The sequence below is a fragment of the Cryptotermes secundus genome, unplaced genomic scaffold, assembly GCF_002891405.2.
Source record: "Cryptotermes secundus unplaced genomic scaffold, Csec_1.0 scaffold508, whole genome shotgun sequence".
NCBI lineage: Eukaryota > Metazoa > Arthropoda > Insecta > Blattodea > Kalotermitidae > Cryptotermes > Cryptotermes secundus.
Genome location: NW_019733326.1, coordinates 774832 through 800485, shown reverse-complemented (window position 1 = coordinate 800485; position 25654 = coordinate 774832). Strand labels below are relative to the sequence as shown.

General features: G+C 37.0%; 1 protein-coding gene across 10 annotated transcripts in view; it reads right to left on the bottom strand.

The window, feature by feature from the left end:
- Positions 1-4805: 4805 nt before the first annotated feature.
- LOC111867987 (protein abrupt) overlaps positions 4806-25654 on the bottom strand; it is a 203956-nt gene continuing 183107 nt past the window's right edge. Inside the window, exons 7-8 of one of the 10 annotated variants that reach the window (XM_023858289.2) lie at positions 24035-24131; positions 17143-17249 (exon numbers count right to left, since the gene is read on the bottom strand). In XM_023858289.2, the coding sequence (XP_023714057.1) occupies positions 17222-17249; positions 24035-24131 (125 nt within the window). In that variant the 3' untranslated portion in view covers positions 17143-17221. Of the gene's footprint in view, positions 8158-9522; positions 10907-15552; positions 17250-23611; positions 24132-25654 lie in introns of those variants that run through there. The other 9 variants (XR_004513390.1, XM_023858275.2, XM_033752880.1 and 6 more) reach the window with 9 other exon arrangements.

Genomic DNA, 25654 nt, shown 5'->3' with positions numbered 1-25654 from the left:
TTCTCCTATTATTAGTAAGTAGATTTGGAAGGAAAAGGTTGCATAGGACATGACACTTGCATGGAGACCAAGAAATGTATTATAAAATTTTACTTTAAAAATCTAAAAAGAAGAGCCAATATGGAAGACCTGATATTTAAACATAACTAGTGCAACAAAATATATAGAGGACAAAGTGAACAAACTTTCGGAAGAAGGTGCAAAGAGCGTACATATGACATCAGATACAATCAGGACAAATGAAAATGCAAAGCATATCCTAAACGCACAACTTAAAAAAAAAACTGAGGGTACTATGAAACAGTTTTAAAATTACACCAAAAGGATGAAATATATATATTTAAAAGTAAGTATTTGCCATAAATGAACAAAATACTATAGTTAGAAACACAGTTCAGTAGGTGAGTGTTACAAGTTAATACAAATTATACAAGTGTGGGTGGTTAGGAACTACAATCTGATTGGCTCTGAAGATGGCTGACAAAATGAAACATGCCTGCTGTTGAAACCAAACAGAATTTCTTGTGGGAAGCGTAGATGGTCATTCAAAAGAAGTAACCATGATAATACACACCACGGACATTAATTCAATCAAGATAAACTGCATGGCAGTTGTCCCCCATCCTCTCTTGTCCCCGTGTGACCTTGTTTTCAAAATTCAAGTTAGTATTTGAAGAGAGAGTCATTGATAACATTTTATGGAAGAGAAACAGCAGATTATATCTCTGGTATTCAAAACATGGGACTTTTCAGAAGTGATGCTTCTATAAAAGATTATCAACTCCGTCCAATGTGATTGATAAATGTTTTTTCTCTTTTTTAATCTTTCATCATTGACAAGTTTGGGTTGGAGCAACCATTCTCCAACAGACATATCAATACATGTGGAAACTACTATTACAATGTGATTGATAATTATCAGTACATACATACAGTACCATTACAATGTCATAAATATAAAATCTTAGCCTTTAACAACTACAGCGATGTTTGTAAATCAGTTAAAATATTTATAAATTATAATCAGTTTATTTATAAGTTTGGTTTAAAAAGCTTTGTTAAAATCTAGAACGAATTTGGTTCATGTCCTTTATACTGCCTCTCTTTAAAGGAAGATGAATGTCCACCATGTCGTGCTTCCATTGTTTGAGGAATAGGACTCTGCAAATATATCGTAAGAATTATGTAGTATTTTCATAATCCTGATTTTATTTAATGTGAGTAAAGTAAAAGGAAAGCTTTTTTTTTATTCAATACTACATTTAGTGTCATCTAGTTGTTTGGGCTGCGCTGTGTTGTTATGCTGTTCTAATGTGTGCTGAGTTGTGTATTTATACCCCTTGTGCCTCATGACATTTGTGTGGGTATGTACTGATGTTTTATTATGATGCCAAACATACTATTCTGGTTATCACTCTCCTTTGTAAGTTTTTGCTCTTCTATCAGTTTATTAAGTTTATCCATTATATGTATACAGTGGCCGTCTTGTAGTGCACTCAATTTCACCTGTCACTTCACAACATGTTTCGGCAACGTAGTGCCATCATCAGGTGTCCCAATTATGTCGATCTATTGCATTGCTTGCCCTCATATGTTTTCACAACACCATTTAAAAAGTATTTGAAAAGTCTGTATTTGTCAACTATGATAAATTTACACTCGCTAAAACTTGTTAAGATAATTCGTCTTATTTGTCTTAATTAAAACTTGCATGTGGTTCGTTCACTACAGGGTCATTTTTCTTATTTTCTGTGTAAACCGCGTCTTGTGTTGTGTGTTCCCTTCTTAGCTGCGAGTGTTGTAATCATGCAAGTTTTAATTAAGACAAATAAGACGAATTATCTTAACAAGTTTTAGCGAGTGTAAATTTATCATAGTTGACAAATACAGACTTTTTAAATACTTTTTAAATGGTGTTGTGAAAACATATGAGGGCAAGCAATGCAATAGATTGACGTAATTGGGACACCTGATGATGGCACTGTGTTGCCGAAACATGTTGTGAAGTGACAGGTGAAACTGAGTGCACTACAAGACGGCCACTGTATACATATAATGGATGAAAATCAGTGCAACAGGACGCTAAAATATAACATTATAAAGTTTATTAAAGTGATATATGTGGAATTTTCTTTTATATTCATGAGGTTCCCTTTTCTAGCATGCTCAACCATTTCCATGATTACAGTCATAGGTCCATACTGGTGGCGTTTATTTAGTATATGTTGGATGAATGCCGGTTAAAAAGGAGAAAAAACATTTATCAGTCACACTGGATAGAGTTGATAATCTTTTATGCTATTGCTAGTGTGACAGAGCAGGATGAACCAAGTCAAATTTATCAAAGCAGATGCTTCTACCACTGGCTGTTTCTATATATGGGCAGTTAAATAACATGTTGACCTCATATCCTTTTTAACATATTTATTATTATTATTATTATTATTATTAGTTATTTGTGGTCTAATCTTTTAGCTTCATGTATAAGAATATTATTAGGGGCTCTATAAGAATTTTGAGTGTAAAAGAGTTCCATGGTCAAATTAATTGGGAAAAACTGGTCTAAACCAAGGAGATGTTTTATCCCCACTGTTTTTCATTTGTTCTCTGGACTATGCCATTAGGAGTGATATGGTACAAGACAAAGCTGTCTCTCAACTGATTAAGCACCACACCATGAAGGTGTGTGGGGAGCTAGAGGTACAAATTCACAAATTCTTAACCTCTGTGGTTGATTGACGTGAGTGGTCTTTGCACCCTTGCTGCCTTACCTCCATACCCACTGGAGAGAAGGCCAGATGGGCTCCAGAGCCAGTGTGGACACTGAATAAAAGGCAAAATTTCTTACACTTGCCACAAATTGAATTATGTGTCCTTGGTTATCCAGCCATTAGCCAAATGCTATACCAACAGGCCTATCCTGGCTCCCTTATGAGAGCATAAGAGGGTCTGGAATTGAATATAAAAAATATATGTCGACATTATAGATTTATTAAATGTAAACATACAAACCATATAAGATCATGGATATACATATTGAAAGAATGAAATATACAAAGTGTGCCAGGAGGAACATTCAATATTCTAGGAGGTCACAGTATCGGTCATTCTAAGCAAAACTGTGTAATTGTATAGTTTCCAAGATAGAGCTATTTCTCTGTACAGTTAAAAAATTGTTGACGAGAAAGAGATATATTACGTACTGTTTCTAATACAGGTGACAATTCAATTCAAGTGACAAAGTTGATACAGTTTACCTAGTATAATACATTTTTTAAAATTCCACCATCAAAATCCATGCACTTTGCAACTTGCATGAGGACATGGCATACTGCCTGTCTGTACATTGTACAAGTGTACTGTACAGTGAAATGGCTTTATCTCAGAAACCATTCGGAATAGGACACATGTACATATACTACATTTTTCTGCTTAGAATGACTGATAGATACTATAACATCCCAGAATATTGACCTTTCCTCCTGGGACACCGTGTATTTTTATGTTTCATGACCCAAATCTAGGACAAAATCATATTACAACAATTGGTAAAATTTCCTTTCAAAACCATTCAAGTTCCTTGGAATAAGGGTAAGTATAATGCACTGAAATTAAGAGCATAATAAACATGGAGACTTTATATATATAAGCTATTGTTTTACTTTGTGCACATTTTCTACTATGTGGGAACAAAACTTTTTATCCATCTAAGGGAACAAGCATTTGTAGGTATTTCAAAATATAGCATAAAGGGGCATATAAGAACCCCAGAGGTAGAATATGCGAAAAGAGAAAAGAGAAACTGTAATTTGTACCCTTCACTGATTACTGTTACAGTAACTCAGTCTCACATGTGTGACTATGGAGAGTTACACTCTTCTGGGATGTAATGTTGAAAGTTGAAATGCCATGTAGTTCAGTAGGAGTCACTGACATTTCAGAGGAATGGAGGGTAAGCCAAGTAAGAAACCAGCAAAATACAGGCAGCAAGTAGAATGTACCTTGTATAGAAAACCAGGCCAGAAAGAAACCACTAAATAGACAATGGGAGCATGTCCATTGCCCATAAAGGGATTCAGATGAAACCAATAAACAATATATTCCTCTGAACATCAGTGGACTTATACCAAACTCACATTCTTACAATCCAGAAGATCACACTCTCTAAATGAAAGAGGTTTAGAGGATGGAACACTTCAAAATATGAGAAAATAAATATATGTAAGATTTTGATTAGAAAATGTTATGGAAGAAGACCACTAGTGAGACCAAGACAAAGATCCATTCTTCTAGCATCCATATGGAGGCAGACAGCAGGTTTCTCCAAGAGAAAGGCTAATTTCAGACAGTTACCTGGAGCTGTGAACTGTATTAAGTGGTCCAGGTAGGACAGGTCCAACTGTGGACATCCCGGTGACAGTTTTGCACCATCACGTTACATAAACACATGGGGTTAATCAAAGTGCAAGAAAGTCACAAACATATGCCAGTGCAAACTAACTAAAACTGACTTAATGGAGCTGAGCCTTTCTTGAGAAGTTGCCAATTGTGCAGCTACTCAAGAACTGCCTGGCATTTTATGGAACCTGAAGGTTCATTACCGTGTTCATAAGAGTGCTCCACTGGTCCCTATCCTCAGCCAGATCAAGTGAGTCCATACCAGCTCATTCTATCACTCTAAAATCCATTTTAATATTATCCACCCACCGTCTTAGTATTCCTAGTGGTCTCTTTTGTTCTGGCTTTCCCACCAATATTCTGTATGCATTCTTCTTCTCATCCCTCAATAATGCTACATGTCCTGCCTATCTTATCTTTCTTGACTTGATCATTCTAATTATACTTGGCAAAGATTACATGTTATGAAGCTCCTCATGAAGATAATAAGGCAACTAGAATTTAAAAGTACTGAGAAGGGTATTTCTGCTTTTATTATATATCATATTTTTGCTGAATGATGGGACCTGTATTACAAATCTGAACTTGCATGATAGGTACAATATCCAATATTCCTCTGTTTCATTTTCTAGCAATTGTGAAAATCCAACTTTAGACAAGCTTGTTATATTACACATATTTTGTCTCCTGATGACATTTGAATCAGAGTGTCACCAAAGTAAAAATAATTAAAAGTTAAGAAACACACTAGCATATCTTTTGACCTCAGATCCTTAAAAATACTGAACATAAATCTCTTAAATAATTATCCTCAGAAATGTTAAATGGCAGGACTCTACAAAGCCCATTACATAATACCTTCTTGCTTGTTTACTCAAACATCATTAACTTACAATTCTAATTTAAGAAAGAAACATACCAAATTGAATGTTTAATAATATCATATGTATTGTTTGTATCTTACTTCAAACTTACATCACTCTTTTAATTGTAAAATTTGGCTAAAGCTGTTACTTAGGATATCCTACAAGGATTTGCGGCAACAATGAATTCATACCACAAAATGGAATGATCCTTGAACATACCATAACTTGATTATCACTAATAACAATTGCTACTACACAATGAATGCTCAGTTATGATAGAAAAAGTACCATCCTTTAGTGACCTATAGAAGGTTGAAATAAGAAGTAAATACTTACCTTCAAAGCAGAAGAAGTGCACATTCACAAAATACTAACCACATTGCTTAATGGATCATGATTCTTAACCTCTTCTTACCCACTGTGAATTGAAATCATTATGCTTATTCACAAATTGATGCTGAATGAACAGTTTACCTACATTAGTACGAAGGTTATACAGTAATAAGAGACAAGTATACCATGTAATGAAACACCCTTGCTCACATTAGAAGTGAAATATACACAGACAATAGTTCTAATAAACAAGGTTGGAAAGAATGTATTCATGTTATATTAGCCTATACAAAATTTTGAAAGGCATTCTTTGTAGTTTATAGCTTGCTTGCAGTCAATTTATAAACAACATTCAGCTAAACACATGCTGCATTAGATAAAAAGAACAAAACTCATATTTTAGCAGCACAATAATGAATTAAAACAAAATATGTGAAGCAGTTTTTTGGATACATGCAGAAAGAATTTATGGCCATGTGTAAAGGAGGCTTTGTAATTAGTCAGAATTGATAAAAATAAAAACAGCTAATTAAAATGTTATGCAAAAACTCTCAAAGGAAATCATTAACATTTCGTCGTATCATGATACACATTATAAAGTCCATTTATGAGCTTAATACAAAGTAGGCATTTTTATGGATCAATATGACTAAAACAGGATTTGCCTAATAACTTTTACTGAAAGTCTCCTATCCTGAATAAAAAAAATGTGTAAAATAATTCAGATGCTGATACTATGTCAAAGACATGCCAGACATAACCTACGCATACTTTGTAAAGAATGTTTCTCTACGGAATGTTTCATTCCGGCCCAATCTGATCTGGGAACAATGAAGACTTGTGGTACCGACTGTTGTGAGTTGATAAACTCCACTTTGTCTTGAAGTAACGGTTGCATTTGTCACAAAAGAAGACGGAGTCCTGCTTCTGATGCTTGGCTGCAATGTGGCGAGAAAGAATCGGCAATGTGTTGAATGTGTGCTGGCAGAGCATGCACATGTAGCGATCTCCAATCAGCAAGTAACCTGGGCATCGTGAATTGTGATCATCACCTGTAAAAAAAAAAGGCAATGCTTATGATGCAGACATGCTAGAAAGAGATTTGAATCCAGTATACACAAAACAGCGCACAACAGGAACATTTGCAAAACAACTAGTTCCTGCTAATAGAAATTCTCTTACTTATTCCAAACAGAAATATGTCAAGTCTGCCAAACTTCGTACATTGTAATAGGAATACACTTTTTGTCTATCCCTCCTCCCTCTTTAATATAAACTCACATTTATACAATTCTTATATGCATTTCAGTTAAAATAACATCTGAACTGTGACACTTTCATATTACAGGTCATATTATAAAGTACAAGACAGAAATGTTAAAAGAATATTTATCACTAATATATTCTGTAGTAAACTTGCTGTCACTAATACAACAGATCAATGTTAACTGTGCAACAAATTTATACATTTTGTTATAAACATTAGCTGATGTGTATTTTCAAACAATGTAAATTCAATATTAATTGGAGTAAATGCTGGAGTTAGTAAGACTATGGTTTCCTCATACAGAATCATATTCAGCAATTTACAAGTAGCTCTGACATTCAAAAAGCTGGCTGCTGTGTACCAAGAAGTAATTTTCTGAAATTTTGTTTACAAGCCATGGACCATTCGGGTATGTTCCCGCAGACTGTACTTGTTCTTGAACGTGCGTTTGCAGAATTGGCAGACAGCTGTAGGGATGCCGATGTGCTGAGTTCGAATGTGACGTCGCAAATTGCCCATAGATAAGACAGAAGGGCAATGTGGACAGTATTCAGTACCAACAGGGGGCAAAGGAACTGGTGAACCACCCAGCAGTGCTGTAAAAAAGAATTGTCAATTTCAGTTACTTTGACAAATATGTCATAAATACACAGAGAAAATTCAGTGGAACAAACTTACTGCTCGAAGGATCAATGAACAGCCATTCCCACTGTACAGCAATATATGCAGATCCTGATGAACAGTCTGTTCTTACAAAGGAAATGTAACAAAAGGAATGTGTTCCATAAATTACCTTCAAAACAAGTTGAGCAAGACCTTTATTTTAGACTAAATACAGACATTTCCTATAAATATGACCAAAGTTGTTTTAGATTCTGTAGAATTGTGAACATTGCCTACAAAGGACAGAGCAATGATAAACTGCTGTCAAAGATGATGCATGATTTCAGTATTTCATCACTATTTTGACACACACACATATACTGTAGGCACTGAAACTTTTTGATTACAAGGTTAATGTGAACACATATTTCCTGTGATACAGTTTTGGCTTTCTGTTGAGACACTTTGTTAACAGCTAGAAGTTGAATTTAAGAGCTCTGTGACTCTTGCTGCGATGGACCCACATATTATATTTGTTCTTGAACTGTTTTCCACAAATTGGACATGATTCAGCATTAGGTGTAGCATGAGCTGATTGGATGTGTCGTTTCATTGATGTTGTCTGGGCTAAAATTTTTTTGCAGATTGGGCACTGTCTTACACCTCTCAAGTCTGGGAGCCAAACTGTATCTGAAATCCAACAAAGAGCACATAAACATTAGCACATTTCTAAATATTCTTCTTTGGTCCTAATCATCTCACAAAGTATACAGCAGACAAAAATATACATATGATGTATGTGTTGTATCACTTCATAAGAATTTATGTATGATGTATGTATCATATCACTTCATAACATGGATGGTGAAACCAATTAATTTTGTGGCTTAAACTATACTCCTATTACGTGTTACTTGACTGAAGTCCTCTTGATGTTCCCATCTTCTGAATAAGCTGGTCTTGGCTTGAGGAGAACATCTCAGTATGCTACAACTAATATCAGAACACTTCAGCAAGCTTAGTCTGGACACATGCGACAACAGACCAGATGTTACACTTTAATTTACTTTGTAGCATCCTCAGCTTGCACTCCAACCCATTTCTTGAGAAGGGTACATCTATATCCATAGATATAGAAAGAATGGCTGTACAAATAAACATGGATGATTCCATTCTTTCTCTGGAGTATACATACAAGCAATTAATTTCTAACCATCTATACTTCATATAATTAAAAGGTCCTCAGTGATTCAGAATTAGTAAATTCTTTTGTTATCAGTTCTTTCATTCAACAGATAAGAGCTCTAAAATATCATATTTCAATGAATGGACATGCAGTTCATTTGTTTCAGATATCTTCTACAAATTTTCACTTTAAAATATTGACCAAATATGCTTTATACCTCTAGACATAGAATGCAGACAGCACTTGAAAATAAAGGGCTACAATCTATTTCACAATCTATACAGGATGAAGAGGGTAGTCTAACCAGACATCACGTTTCTAACAGAAAAATTACAAACAATATAATCATTATTAGATTTAAATTCTTAAACTTGATCTGTGCCATTTTCATAAGAAAACTAATCCAGAGACACAGATCTTCAGAAATCCAGTACAGTGATGTGTTAATCATGCTGATATTTCTGAGCTGAATAATTTTGTGTATAAATGACAGCTACCGCTGAAACACAGGTATTGGTATGATGAATGGAAATGTAAAGCAACAGAAATGTTGCTCCGTTAACCTTCACTGGCTATGTGTTGCATTACTGTAATGAACAACATGTACAATCCAGCTGACAAGTCAACACATTTTTTTTTTTTTTTCAATTCTGCATCTGTTCACCCAAGTTTAAATCTAGAATCACAGTACCAGGGGATATAAAATCCAGTGTTCCTGGGCAATAAAGGTCAACCATGATTTGTAACAATAAAAGTAAAAACATTTGAAAGCAAAGGGTGCTTTCTAGTAGTCTGCTCAAGGTTTGTGTATTTTGTATTTTAGATTAGAAAATACAGTAACCTGGTAAGGGAGAAAGACTGATACATCATTGAAGCAGTAGTGCAGTTTTATTCATACAGAATGTGAGACTGTTACAGCTATTGCTCTTTTAGGGACTAAAGAGAATATTCAAGCATAAGATTAACTTTGCAGTGTTCATATTTCCCATAATGATCATTTCAGTGACAGCTCTGGTCTGTAACCATGTCGAGGGCCTCGTGGTTTAGTGGCCTGAAGGCCATGCATCTGTAACAGATGTGAATTGAGACGAGCCATTCGACTGAACATTTTGCCACATAATGTGCAGGATGTGCGTCCTTGGTGTGTCTGCTTGTGGGAAGACCAGCTCTGACGGTGACGATAAGATGCTCCACAGATATCACATTTGTACTTTCCATCATTTCTCTGCCATGATATCCAAGATGCTGGTGAATTCTTCCCATGCATGAGGCATCCTATAAAGAATAATCAAATAATGCACAGCGATTTCATCACTATTCACATACACAGACAAGGCTGTATTACATAAGCAAATGTAATATACATTGTATCAGGTTGCTTCCTCCCAAATAAGAAATATAGAACAAAATGATTAAAAGTATTTTTAATAAGAGTAAATGTAAGGTGCACTAAAGTATGATCTATAATGTCTTTATTCATGTTCCTGTACAGTTCTTGGACCATAAAAGGGCTGGAACTAATTACCACAATGGTCTCTGTAACATTCCAAGTTCAGTAACAGGTCACAATAAGGTCTTAAAAGCTATTTATTTATACATGAAAATAAGTTAACATTATTCAACAAGATATGTTAGATTCATAACAATGACAATACAAATTCTGAAACTGGATGCAACACTAAAAATTATTCCTCTACTTTTAGAAATGAACTGTCAAGATAAACTACCGTATATACTGGCATACAAGAGGACCTCATGAGCATAGAGAGAACCCCACACATCTTACACACAAGGCATAAAATGTGAACATTAAATACAGTGCAAAACTTTAGCTCGTAACATAAAATTCAGGGTGCCTTATGCACCAGTACGTACAGCAATATTAACAGTACAATGGTCTGTAACTGTAAACCACATGAGGATATGTGACAAAATATATCAGAAGAAATACTGTAAAATAGAAGCATTAAAATTAAATCTGAGCAACTTGAAACATGCAGAATTAAGCACTTCACTGTTTCTGTAGTGACCAGCCAGCTTTATGCATGACAATACCATGCACCATCATAAGATGTCGGTGGAAATTGGATTTGCGACTTAACACCTTACTGCACATATTACATCTTGTTTCACCCAAATGAATCTTCTTGTGTGCAGTCAAATTAGGTGCGTGTTTGTATACAGCCCCACAGATGTCACATGAAAACTTCTTCTCAGCAGCACCACCATCACTTTGAAGCAGCTGTACATGTCCTGGAGCAATAAACAACATTATCACACACCTTTCCCTACCTTCTGTCAGCTTTATCAGAGAATTATTACAGAATACAAGTACTGTGATGTCTTTGCCTACATTTCTTGCTTATGGAAAAATGTAGGTTTGTAAGATCACCACATTGCTTGCCTGTACTCTCTACTCTCAACTTTTAATGAAATCTACTATGGGTCATGCTTCTGGGAGGCCCCTCCAACCACATATTTCTGATGTCTTACAGTCTGTAGTTATAACAGCACTGCAAATGCACAAGCTTGTGAGGAGATACAAACTTTTAATAAAGGGCCCTAAATGATGTATGGTAATAAATCTTTGAAAAATATGCAATTCTTACTAAGGCACTTCTGCATATTCCCAGCAGGGGCAAGAGATTTACCTCTTCTCCATACCATCCAGACTTGCTGGGGGACACCAAGCCTTCTATTCAATGGGCACAAGGAACTTATTATTATTATTATTATTATTATTGGAGGGGGTGGGTTTCCCCATGCACCGCGACCAGTGGTCTATTGTATTATTATTGGAGGGGGTGGGTTTCCCCATGCACCGCGACCAGTGGTCTATTGTACGTCCCCGTGATATTCTACCAGTCTCTATACCCTACCGGTATTGGTGCGTACCATCAGTCCCGACTCAGCCAGCAAGTTTGGCCTCTACTGGCTCAGCGGTACCTAGATGCTTCCCCCATCTACCAGAGGTGTTAGAGAATATTGTTGGGTGGGAAATGTCCTTACAAATTTGGCTCAGTGGTCTTCTTGAGACATGAGGTTCTTTTACGTGCCATAAAGCTATGACACGGGACCCACGGCTTAAAGTCCCTCCCGGAGGACTTGTTCCCTGAATTTTTCTGCCCTTAAAAATTCCACGACCTCCACTGGTTTTGAGCCTGCGTACCTTGAGTCATGAGGTTTGAACGTTACCCCTAGACTACAGAGGCCACTGCACCAGGAACTTTATCCCAAGTTGTAAAGCAGCCAGGGTATGAAGCGGATCACTCACTTCTATCCAGTGATGAGGTCAAGAATGATGGAGCTACACTTAAATTCCTCGATATACCTTCATGGTATAATGCTTAATTACATAATTAAATAAATGGGATAGCCTTAAATTTCCTTTTGTAAGATGCAGAAACAACACAGTTGTCATGCAAATTTCCATTTGGACAGTAAAAACTAACAAACCACTGGAGCCAGGAATATGAAATTATGTAAGAAGGTAAGAATATAGACATTCCTGTACATTACTTAAGAAATATTGTTTATAAAAATGTATAACACTGTGACAGTGGGGAACTTGAGGGCCAATCCAAGAAATTAAACAGACAGAGACTGTACATAAGGAATACGTTCTTCCCACATAATGACGATGATGATAAAACTCTTTAACATATTTACAATTGCAAGCCAACCATAAAAAATTTTGGCTCAAGAATAAGTTAATCCCATATTGAGCCACATTAACCCTCAAGCTAAACTGCATTTCATTATTGGACTAAAAAATACATTATCTAAATACAATACTACTAACACCGAAGATCTGCACGACTGAAAATCTGTGGCATAGAAAAGTAGGGTTATATTTCTGCCTGAAACTATTTGTCTAAATCTGATATAAGACAAACACATAAAAAGAAAATATGAAAAAGCAGATTATTACAAAGTTATGAAGAGAAATATGTATTTATAGTGGTTGCAATCCATATTATTTGGCAGTAAGCAAATAACCAATGAAATAAATTTCAGATTTACTATTACATTGGAAATGCATTCTCTCAAACATTTCTACTATCCATTTAAAGAAACTGAGTTTATGTCATGATAACTGAGGAGCTATTTGAAGGCAATAGCAGCTCCAGTCTAGAAAACTGAGATTAACAGCCACTGGCATCCATTGCACCGACCACGTGACACCCTCTACTCGCAAAAGTTGGCACTAACTTTGCCAACAAGTGGTGGTCACTTGGTTGGTATAGTTCACTTGCGGACTACAGAACATGGAGTTTGGGTTGGACTTTAGGTCACAGTATATATTCACAATGGTTAAAGTTTCACATACAGTAGAACTTGGTTATAACGTCATCAAAGGGACCTAAAAATAGTGTCGTTATAAACGAATGTCGTTGTAACCGAAATGGGCACTTCCACAGTAGCCTTATGTTAGTCACGTAAAAATCTACCCAAAACCGAGTTAAAATGTTGCATTTTTTAGTGAAATACGTAGTTAAGTACACTCTAACGTAACATTAACGTGGAAGTGCCCAAATGTATAATATCAAAGACATATTACAGCGCTTTTCACTGACAATACACACCGCACTAATACTGTATATTAAAGGTAGGCCTACTCACCAAATTACAGTAGATTACATCAATTGTTGTGCCTTACTGTACCTAGATACGAGTACAGTAATCAGTTATCTTCATCTGTTTCCTGTTACTTGCCCAATACACACTTTCTAAATTACGTTCAATGTCCATATCAGAGAAATTCAGGAATGAAAATGACGTTACATACGAGGTTGATGCATTTGTGCATGTCGTACTAAGCAAGGTATAGAAACAGTTGCTTTATGAGGAATTAGTTCGTACCATTGAATATTTGACGCAATAGACAAGGTGTCACAGAAACCGATGTTGCTATAACCAAGTTTTACTGTATTTCTATACATTAAGCCCTTGCACATGACTCCAAGCTTTAACAGTGATAGTATACATTGAACTCTTCTTGGGTGATTAGCCATGCCAATGTGGAGCACATATCCAGCATTTCAGAAATGGTGATGGATAATGGTGGCAGGGAGTCTCTGAAATACTGGATATTACCTCAACACTGACATAGCTGATTGCATAAAAATCTTACTGCATTAAACCCCTGTTTTTATACTGTTACAAATGAGGAATAAATACAGAGTGCGTCAATGAATTGAGCAATCTGGCGGCGGTGTTTTTTCCTGGATTGGTTGGAGTGGGGAGGATGCCACTACTGCCACCCAGCTGCATACTTAAATGCGTTTTAGTTGCAATGGAGCTGCTGACTGGAGCACAACATGCTTTTGCTGTGAAAGCATTTTACAAAAACCGTGACAGTTTCATGAATGCTCAGTGTGAATTTCGAAGAGTTGGGTATTCATCACAATCGTGCTGTTCCATCTACCCATGCCATCAAGACCTGGTTTTAAAACTTTGAGGCTACTGGCTCTACACTAAAGAAAAAAAGGTGGTAGCGTAAAAACAGCACGTACACCCAAGAATGTAGCGGCAATGAGAGAGACCACTGGAGTCCACTACACAAACACGACTATGAAAACAGGGTTGATTTGTGACAGACTTTTTTGCAAATAATTAATCAAAACAAAGATGTTGTTAATGACTTACTGATGAGTGATTAATCTTATTTCCATTTATCAGGGTTTGTTAACAAGCAAAATTTCTGCTATTGGTCAGCCACAAACCCCAAAATATTTATGAGAGACCACTTCACTGTTCCAAAGTCACAGTGTGGTGTGCAATATCTTAATTTGGAATTATTGGCCTGTATTTCTTTGAAGATGAGTGCCTACAGCGGAATGGTGGTCATCTGACGGATATTGTTTTTGGGAAATAGATTTCTGTTTTCAGTGAGTTAATTGAGAAAAACCTAATGATTTGATGTTCACACTGTATTCATATGTGTTAAAACTAAAACGCTTTGAAGTAGGCTACTGGATGGCAGCAGTGGCATCATCCCCACTCCAACCAATTCAGGAAAAAACACTGCTGCTAAATTGCCCGATTCATTGACACACTCTGTAGAAATGAAACTGATCCATGACCAAAGACAGATAATGAAGCTGTTTTGAATTGGCTACCAAATTTTTTCCATTAAGCTCTTTACCTTCATATCAGTCTGTTCATAAACTTCAAATTATTGCTGCATTCTCTCCTGAACAGGTTCAAAGTTCAAGCTCAGAAGCTTTATAAGGCAAAAGTGTGTGAAATTTATCTTTAATTAAAAAAAGAATGGCTGGATTTCTTTTATAGAAGTGAAACTTCATGCATGCCCTTCAAGTAATGTAGTTAGTTACTTAGTTATTGGAGAGGGTGGGTTTCCCCATGCACTTAGACCTGTATTGGTCCAGTGTGCTTCCCTCTATGATTTCTACCAGTCTCTATATCCTACTGGTACTGGTGCTTACCATCAGTCCCGTCCAGCCAGCGAGACCGGCTCTACTAGCTGAGAGGTATCTATAATGCTTCCCCATCTACCAGAGGTATTAGAGACTAATGTCCGTAATTTGGCTGTGACCTCCTTTGGAGATGAGGTTCTTTTACGTGCTGTAAAGCTACGACACGGGACCCACGGCTTAAAGTCCCTCCCGGAGGACTTGTTCCCTAATTTTTCTGCCCTTAAAAATTCGACGACCTCTGCCGGGTATTTGAACCCGCGTACTACGAGTCATGAGGTGGGAACGTTACCTCTAGACTACGGAGGCCACTTTCAAGTAATGTAAGGACCATTATTAATTTTAAGAAAAAAACTCTCGAATTCTATTCTACAAATCTGTGAATGTGTTTCATACAAAATACAAAGTGTAAAGTGCATCCAATTTTACTTCCACAGACTTAAAGGAATAACAGTTGACATCTGAGACAAGTATTAAAACAGATTTATTCAGTTTTTACTGTTTAGTCCATAACATTAATTTGACTTACACAAAGAATCGGTTTCAAGGAAAATATTTATGATTAAGGGCCTTACAACTACTTATTAAAAATGCATGGATGTTATCTAACAATACTTCTTCATTTGCCATAATACAGAGCTGGCCAGGGAAACTGACAACATGCTTGCTTCTACACATACACATACCAAAATGTTGCATCAAGTTAGTGTTGAAAGATATGATTTTATGTTAGCAGTGAAATATTAAAACATACAGATCAGGAAGATTAGCAGCCATGGCCCACTTTTGGATGGAATATACAATATGTATGAGCATATACTATGTACAAAAATATGGTATATGGTTTGTGAATAAGGAAATTATTTTCAGACAAAGTAACAAAATGCAATGTATTTTATTGTAACCTAGACATATTGTAGAATGTCCCACAAGTCAGAAACTACAGACAAGAGCATCACCAATAGCAAATTGTCACAGAATGCGAACAGTTCACACCTCAAACAATTCACAAAGTTGTCCTCAACTGGGGGTGGGGGGAAATTCCACATTGACATCAGTGTGAATGTGGATTTACTGGGTATATTTTGAAATAGCCACGTCAGAACTCCAAAACTGACTACAGTTCAAGAATTAATAACAATCCTGAATGATTGTGATGATAAAATTCAGTTCACATATTAAACTGCAGTTGTTGCCTAGCAACGGGTATACATGCCACATTATATTTTCCTGAATGCCATCAATATCAGAGTTTAAAATAAAATACATTTATGACACATACAAACTTCCACACAAACAGCGATTTTGAGAGATCTTTTAAGGTTTTATATGAGCAGTGGGTTATGGGTTACAATGAAAATCACATAACAATTCTCTCAGTGTAGACCAAAATACTAAATTTGATAAAAATCCATTTGGCAGTTATGTATATGAAGTATGAATAGATGGATGTACTTTCTCTAGTATGCATTCATTTCAGGCAGAAAGTGTGTAAAAATCATGCATGGGTATGTCACGTAACCAAGACCTTTGAAATTAAAGTAGATGTGTCAATGCATAAAGACATAAAGATCCATATGTACATCAATGATAATACCCTAATAACATGATCCTAAATATACTGCAAGTATCTTTGTGTGATTTAAACTGAAAATTGGTGATATTCTGAGTAAAAGCAATTTGCAAAAGTACCAGAATGAATATGACCCAGAGAGCAGCAATTTTAGTAGCAAAATATTTTGCTGAAAATACTCACAAAAATTATGACAGAGAAGAAACAACAGAAATAATTTAATATACACTGATACTGTGAAAATAATGCAATGATAGTAGGTTACACCTCATACTGCAGAACAATTGCATGGAATGTCACTGGCAAGGCAGGCATGTCTCGCAGCATTTTCCTGGTGCTCCAATTCTATGAACATTTATCATGTGTCGTGTCATGTGAGACTTGCGACTGTAAACCTTGTTGCAGAGCTGACACTGTGTCTCTCCTAAGTGTCTTTTTTTATGAGCAGATAGATTTGTACACTGACGATATGAAGCACCACATATATTGCACATGAATCTCCCCGTCTTCATCTGTTGCATAGCAGAGTAACTCTCTAGACCAGGTTGTTGAATACGATTAGTGCCAGTGTGTTGATACAGAAAGCCTGCAGGAACACAAGCATAAAATTAGGACTCATACTGTACTGAGCATTAAACTTTGCAACAAACAGTATTACAGAATTAACACCATTATTTTAAAATCATGTTTTAAAGGAAGCGTTTCAAGAGAAATAATCACTACATGGTACAAAAGTTACAAGCACATTAATACATTATGACACAAATATTGTATCTCTGAAGTTCAGTTGATGGTCAATCTGCAGAAAACACTACACATTGCATTCATATGTGTCAGTTCCACTGAACATGAACACAGACATAATTTTCATGTAAGGTGGACAAAAAATACCTTTTCAATATGTTCTACTCAGGTCACAATTGCATCAAAATAAAGCTGGTCATATTTCCCAAGAAAAGCATAACAAACGTTTAGGAGCATAAAAAAAACAATTGTAGAAAAATTCAAACATATTTATTCTCCACATCATAAGAAGCACTGACATTCCAGTTGCTATATGTTTAGCTTACTCTGCAGTGTAAAGAGCACATACTATACAAAACAATACTGCTGATGATATCTGTGTTCACCATTAGTTTGTGCATTAAATTTAAACTACTACAGAAATACCCTTAGTGAATTCAAAAACAAAAATTATACATTTCAACGATATATAAACATGAGCACATAGGAGGCTTTGAAGGGAGCAAACAGAAAACAATGTAATAAACACAGAATGAAAAAAATTAACAGTTTATTTTGAACTCAATAATAAAAACCAATGAGTGATAAAATATAAAGTACAATTTATTACTATGTTCAAAATGAACAGAGAAATCAGAGCAGGAACTGGGATTCAATTTTATTACAGATATAAATAATACATTAATTACAATTAAGAAAGATTATATAATTAAAAATACAGGAAAAAATTTCATGCTGTTACTACAATTAAATTGGCATAACAGATATTATATTCATAGTGGCTCTTGAAATATGAAGGCAATACTAGCAGGTTTTTACTTTCTGGAAGATGCTGGAAACAGAAAATATCAAATCGCAATTCCAGGTGTCCCCTTAAATGTGGGATTGATCTATAGTGAGTTTTTGTGAGTGTTCACTCAGGTGGAAGAGTTGAATGCTCCTCCTATTGACTCGGGCCCACCCATAACACCTACGTTCACTTCACAGAAGTAACGTCTAGAATCCTCACTGCATAATTTGTGCCTGCCTTCTGAAGATATATTACTTATTATAGATGATTAAAATATTTCTAAATTAGTTATAAGTTTGACTGTTGACATCCCAAAGTGAACTGTTATTTTATAATGGGTAGTCAAATGAAAATGGGTCACCCAAGCATAACTCACATGGCGTGCAAGTTGGTAAGACTGGAATTTGCTTATGGTTCAAACATCTGGTGGGGACTCGGGAAAGCACACTGACAACGTGCCCTTGCACACTAGTCGTTTGTTTATTGTGCTGGAAGTAAGGTTAGCGCTACGTGTGGTCATCCAACATCAGTAATGGAGGCATGTAAAGAAGAACAGTGAAGTGTAGTGCTCTTTTTGACTGCATAAGGAGTACAAGGATGAGAAATTCATCATTGCATGTCTGTTGTTTATGGTGAACAAAGCAGGTCACGTTCGCATGTGCTGGCATGGCATAAGAGATTCTGAGAGGGATGTGTGTCACTGCAAGATGATGCTCGCCCAGGACAGGCTCATTGTGTCATCACTCCTGATGTTATTGCTGTTGGATGGTCATATCTGGGCAAACCGACAGATCACTGTGGAAGAAATTAGTCTTTTGATGGGAATAAGCCATGGTTCCGTACGCGTCATTGTGACAAAACACCTGCTGTACCACAAAATCTGCGCATGGTGGGTTTCACATCAACTCACGGAGGAACAGAAGACTCAGAGAATGGCTGCATCACTGGGTCACTTGCAACGATACCATGAGGAAGAGTATGATTTTCTGTCCCGTACTGCCACTGGGAAAGAAACTTGGTGCCACCATTTTGAACCCGAGAGCAAACAGCAGAGCCAACAGTGGAAACACGTGAATTCTCCCCCACTGAAGAAATCCAAAGCCGTACATACAAGTTCCGGTAAAGTGATGATGACTTTCTTCTTCAACTGCAAGGGCCCTCTGATTGTCGAATTTCTCGAGCATGGTGCCACAATCAGTGCACAGCGCTATGAAGACACTTTGCAGAAACTGAGACATGCCATAAAGTCAAAACGCCCTGGAATGCCATCGAACGGCATTATCCTTCTTCATGATAATGCGCACCCCCACTGCCAACTGTGAGGAATAAGCTACAGAAATTTGGTTGGGAAGTGCTTCAACACCCCCCTACAGCCCAGATCTCTCCCCATGTAATTCTCACATTTTTGGAGACCTGAAGAGAGACATTCGTGGATATCGGTTTGCATTGGATGAAGACATGTGTGGCTGGGTAAAGATGTGGTTCTGTAAACAGCCCACAGGCTTTGACTGACCGTCTTATCTCCCAGTGGGATAAATGCATTAACAGTTTTGGAAATTACTTTTGAGGTAAGAAATGTTCTTTAATATGTTTTGGCTTCTGACCCATTTTCATTTGACTGTCCCTCATATATTATGACAGAGAAACCTACCGGAACAGGTACTGTATATACTTGAATAACATTATTCAAGTACAAATGTAGTATAGTTATGGAAATAGCATACACAAAATTATGCAGAAGAGCCTGATCATTGCAATTGTATCCCACTGATGATCTTAAAATGAGGAACATGTTAACCTTATAACATTTAAGACACATGACAAACGATTTGGGATTCTGCATATCACTCCAATTTATCTTAACTGACAAAGTTGATTTCTGTACACTCTCTTCAAAGACTGTGCAGAATATCTGTAAATGATCAAGGAGCACTTCAGCAGAAGAATAACATCTTAAATTCACAAGTGACATGAATTTAAAAAAGAATAAAGAAAGAAACGTAGAACCGCATTCTTATTTAATAATTCAACATAATTACAATGACTGCAGGGAGAGAAAACTAAATTAGAAATTATGTTGGGTATCTGCTAGAACTCACTTATTTCACATAGCACATAAGAGAATCTGTCTTCCTGTTACAGGAAGAGACCCAACTAATTCATTATTACATTATTACTATTATTACCCATAAGCATTTATATAAATATTAAGTAACTAACTAAACTCAGGGAGCTGAGCCCTTTTTGAGAAGCCGCCAACTGTGCAGTTACTCATGAGCTTCCCAGTATTTTATGGAACCAAAATGTTAATTACTGTGTACACAAGAGCCCCCCACCCTTCCCTATCCTCAGCCAGATCAATCCAATCCATACCATCCCATTCTATCTCTCTAAGATCCATTTTAATATTGTCCACCAACCTACATCATGGTCTTCCCAGTGGTCTCTTTCCTCCTGGTTTTCCCACCAATATCCTATATGCATTCCTATTCTCCAACATTCGTGCTACATCACCTGCCAATCTCATCCTCCTTGACTTGATCATTCTAATTATACTTGGAGAAGAGTACATGTTATGAAGACCACCATGATGCAGTTTTCTCAAACCTTCTTCCAATTTGTCCCTCTTTGGTTGAAATATTCTATGCAGCACCCTGTTCCCAGAAACCCTCCCTTAATGTCGGAGACCAAGATTCACACCAATACAGAACCACAGGCAAATTTATATAAGTATTAGAAGAGTATTTTCAACAGGCAGCTAACATCTGTTGAGCAAGGTAATGTGAAGGGTACTATCTCTTGGAATATAATGTCATGTAGACGACTGAAAGCCAGTTAATGTTTCAAGGGAACATGCTGCCTCCATCTTCAGGGCTGAAGAGTAAGCCATGCAAGAAGCCAGCACATAGCAGGCTGGTTTCTTGCTTAAATCCTACAAGGTAATCCGAGTTTCCTATAAGAGGAAGGATCAAGATAACTGCACTGTGCAGAGTGGACTATGTGTTATCTGTGAAGCAAGTTGCAACAGGCTGAGACACACTACTGTGCTGCAGTTGACCATAGAGTGGATGTGTGTTACCAGCGCTCATGTCTCAGTCTGAACAGTGGGGAAACTTGGTACTTGTAATGCTGTAGAATTTCGGCAAGGGTTTTGTAACTTTTATGTATTAAGTTATTTTGGGTTCACAGTTAGAGAAGTTAGACGAAGGGTTAATGTTTGAAACGGAATGCAGGAAGTAGCAACGTAAGTGTAAAATTGTCACATTGCATAGTACTGCTGATTCATGTGGAACAGACAGCAGTACTGCCATGGCGTACAGAGCGCCAACTCAGCAAGATGGCCTGAGCAGATCCAACACTCTCGACCGAGATGACCAACCAGTGACAGACCTTTGGGGGAGAATTCGCTCTATAAAGGGGTGGAGCTTACCCCAAAGACAGGAGTCAGCAGGGAAAAAGTTATAAAGTAGCTAACGCAACTGGAGGAGCGATCTATCTACCTGTCTATCTATCATCAACCGATCATTCAATCGATCTATCTATGTATCTGAGTGTACAAATGTTAAGTGAGTAGCCAGTCAGAGGCCAGGAGGGCCAGAGCCATGGTCGTGCCAGACAGAGGGGACACCATCAGCTTCCTACACCAAGTAAGTCGAACTTTTCATATCAGTCATGGATATAAAGTGAGGTATTATTAAAGTGCTATTTTACAAGGTTAGGGCAGAGAGAGAGTAGGCCCTGAGCAGGAATGTAGGAACTACCACGAGAGTTAGGATGGTGAACCCAAGTGTGTGTTTATCTAAATTACAATGTGTACGTAACTGGCCACTGTTGGCCATGAAAGTGAGATGTATATAAGTGTATATATTAGTAGACGAAAGTAGACCAAGTAATGGGGATGTGTGTGTTAATGACTTACCCCACAGTCTCACCCTCTATTTCCCCGATCTCCCGTACATCTCCTGTTATCAATACTGTGAACTCACAGCTAAGAGGCAGCTAACGAGACAATTACCAAGCGCTTAGCCTTGCAACTGGCCATTCCCCAAGGGCGCAATGGCATGGATGGCGGAAGAGGTGGAGAGAATCCTCCACTCCCCCCTTCATGCCATAACAGTACTAGTAAAATAAGCAGTGAAAATCTTGTAGGTCTTAAGGCAGTTTATGGAGATAAAGCTTAAAAAACTAGTGTGTATGACTGGCACAAATGATTTCCTTCCTACCAAAAATTATGCCTGAATTCTGAGAACATTTCGATCTTTCCATGTAGGTTAACACATTTCTGGATACTGCATGACATAAAGGAAGTGCCCAGGATATGCTGTAAATACTTCTAAAACATTAGAACAAATCAATGAATGGACAAGGACAAATTCTACTCCGATGAGCTAGCTGGCCTGCCTTGTGAGATGCGTAGTCATGGTAATTCAGAGAGCAGCAGTGACAGGGGAGAACAAAAAATTGTGGCCACAGACAGTAAAAGTGACAGTATCTCTGATGATAATGGGGGTAATAACATTGCGGGGACTGTAAAAAATCTAAAAAAATCACAAAAATCTAAACTCTGATTCAAAATTGAAATACAAAGCATTTTTGATGAATGTGGCAAAGGCCTGGGCTACAGACGGGATGGTGGTGGCAGAACTAGAGTCAGACAGACTTAATGCGACTAGGCCCATCAACTACCACCCCACGCAGGCATCATGTGGACCCCCCAGGGCGACTCTCGGGTGATATGCAGAAACATACCCTCATGAAAATTGTGAAGCATGAACATTACAAGGGGAAGCATCCTTCTAGGCAATGCCATGTTTGCACAGTTCACAAAAAAAGGAGTATGCCTACATTTGCAAGTTTTGTGTAATGCCACTTCACAAAGGGGAATGTTTCCAGAAAACTCACATCCTCAAGCACTTCTAGGAGCATTGGTAAGTGTTCTTAAAAAATTGTAGTTCATACAATTAATTAGGATATTTTATATTAATTTTTAAAGTGAACAGTGCACAAGTTAGGATAGTAGGTTTAATAATGGTGGCCCCAGGGTGATTTAAATATTTAAATGTGTTAATGTGTCACTAATGTGTTAAGAGAAAGGAGTTATTTGTGTATTTGAGCAAGAAGTGGTATCAAGGATCAAAGTGGATGAATAAGACTTATGATAAAAAGGAATTAAAGGAGCTACTGCAAATGGGAAATGTTAAAAATGAAACAATGGAAAGAAACCTCTGCAGACCACAAATTTCTCATTTCTTGTTAATCATCTACAAACTATGGTGTGTAAATAAGCGATCACACATCTCAGACTGTAATTTACAACCAAATTCTGACAGAACATTCTGAATGCAGAATGGGAAGCAATGAAATTCAGTGTGATAATTAATGTACATACACAATTATTTCATATCATAACAATCAGAAAGACCACCTTAATCTGAAACACATTATCAGAAAGACTGTTTTAAAAAGCACCAGAGTTATAAAGATTTTTGGAGTAAAAGAGCTTCAGCTGCCTGACAACCATCACCAATCAATAGATAGTACTGTTTCATACAGAAGAGACCACCTGCAATACAAGGTAGTTCCATGACATTCATAGGCAGTTACTGTTGGTCCTTCCTTAACTTTCCTTATGCTAACAAAACAGTGCTTATTCACAGTGCCTTGCCCGAGAAGGCATACGAATACCATGAATATGTAACAAATGCCTAACTACATGTGACTTGCGACTTAGAACTTTATTACACACGTAGCAACGTGTCTCTCCAAGGTGAATCTTATTATGGGCCATTAAATTTTTTTTTTGTTGATACGACATTCCACACTCCTTGCAGACAAACCTAGAAATGTCAGGACTCCACTCTGATGAGAATTTCTCTCCTCCAAGCTGATTACTTTTGCTAGATGGGATGCCTGTCGCTTGACAAATCAGGAAACCTGTAGAGATACACAAATATTTGGTTAGAGAAAAGATACTTACCAAATGATCCTACATCAGTTGTTCTCAAAGTGAGAAGTAAAAGTATACATGAAAAATGAACATCTCTTAGTTGGCTTATAACAAATTTTTTATTCAGTTTCAGTCTCATAATGATAACTACATAGTTTGTATGTTTTGGCCATCATCACCACCTACATTGAAAACAACAACACAACCATCCCAATTGTAAACATTGGTCAATGGAGGTGGAATAGCAGAGAGAGGTGAGAGTGACTGTAAAATTACTACCTGATGGTGGCCAAAAATAGTGTCCAAAACATGTCATCATTGTAGACACTGTGTAGTTATCACAGAATTATACTTATATTGTGAGACTGAAATTGAATAAAATATTCTACCCACAATATGATGCAAAATACAATATTATGATTGCTCATAATAAGGTTTCTGGAAGAACATAACAGAAGCATTATATCTTTACAGTACAGACAAACAAGGTACAGCTTATGTTTCACATCTGCGAATGTCTTGTGCCAGCAGAACACACTTTCTCATGTATTCTACTGAACTCTATACAGTACTCAAACCTCCACCATTGAAGCACAGTACAAAATAACAAAACTACAGTGTGACCAACAGATCTAAAACCCAGGAAAATACATGGAAATTCCATTTGACCCCAGCTTTTGGATCAAACGTCTTTTCCCCTCCGCTAAGCCACACACTACCACCCTCTTCTGCTGTTACACTGTTGTTAGATACACAGAATGTACAAAGTCTCTAGTTTGTTACACAACAATGCTGTCAGGCATATACTGTCAGATGAGAGGATGAGTGATCAACTGGAAGGGATGGAAACCCAGCATCCCAGCCATCTAGGCCAACCTGTTCAGTCAGATGATTTGTATTATCTTACTCATATCAAACAAAGCTGTTCAAACTGGGGAAAGAACTTTTTTCCTGAAGTGACATCTTCTGTGATAAGGAGAAAACAAAGAGGAATTTCACATTTTTGCTGCATAAACCAACAAAGGAAGCAGCAAAACGTATAGCTGAGTATTTAAAGGAACTTGGTACTTCTGTAGTCTGATATAGAATATATTTACTGTACTTGCGTGATGGTCATCCTCTACAGTTAATATCTAGGAAGGTGAGAATTTGTAACCAAAAACTAGAGAGAAAGGGTGCGGGAAGGGAGAGAGAAAGAGAGAGGTGTGACACATTGCAAGAAAAACTTCTGAATCCAAGAAAAGTACAGGCTGATGTCACAAACAATCAGTGTCAGTGATAAGATAATGAGGTATGAAATGTCTTATGCCTTGAAGCATTAAGAGCCAATTCTGAAAGAACTACTACCTGCTACAAGAGAAGCAATTAACTTTTTTTGGGAGGGGGAAAGCAATGCTATAAAAAGCGATTTCACAGACTTAATTTTGCTGTAAGAAACTGACATCCATAATGATGGCTCATACAAGTAACATCAGACTGCATTGTGGCCAAACTGTCTCAGATGCAGCAT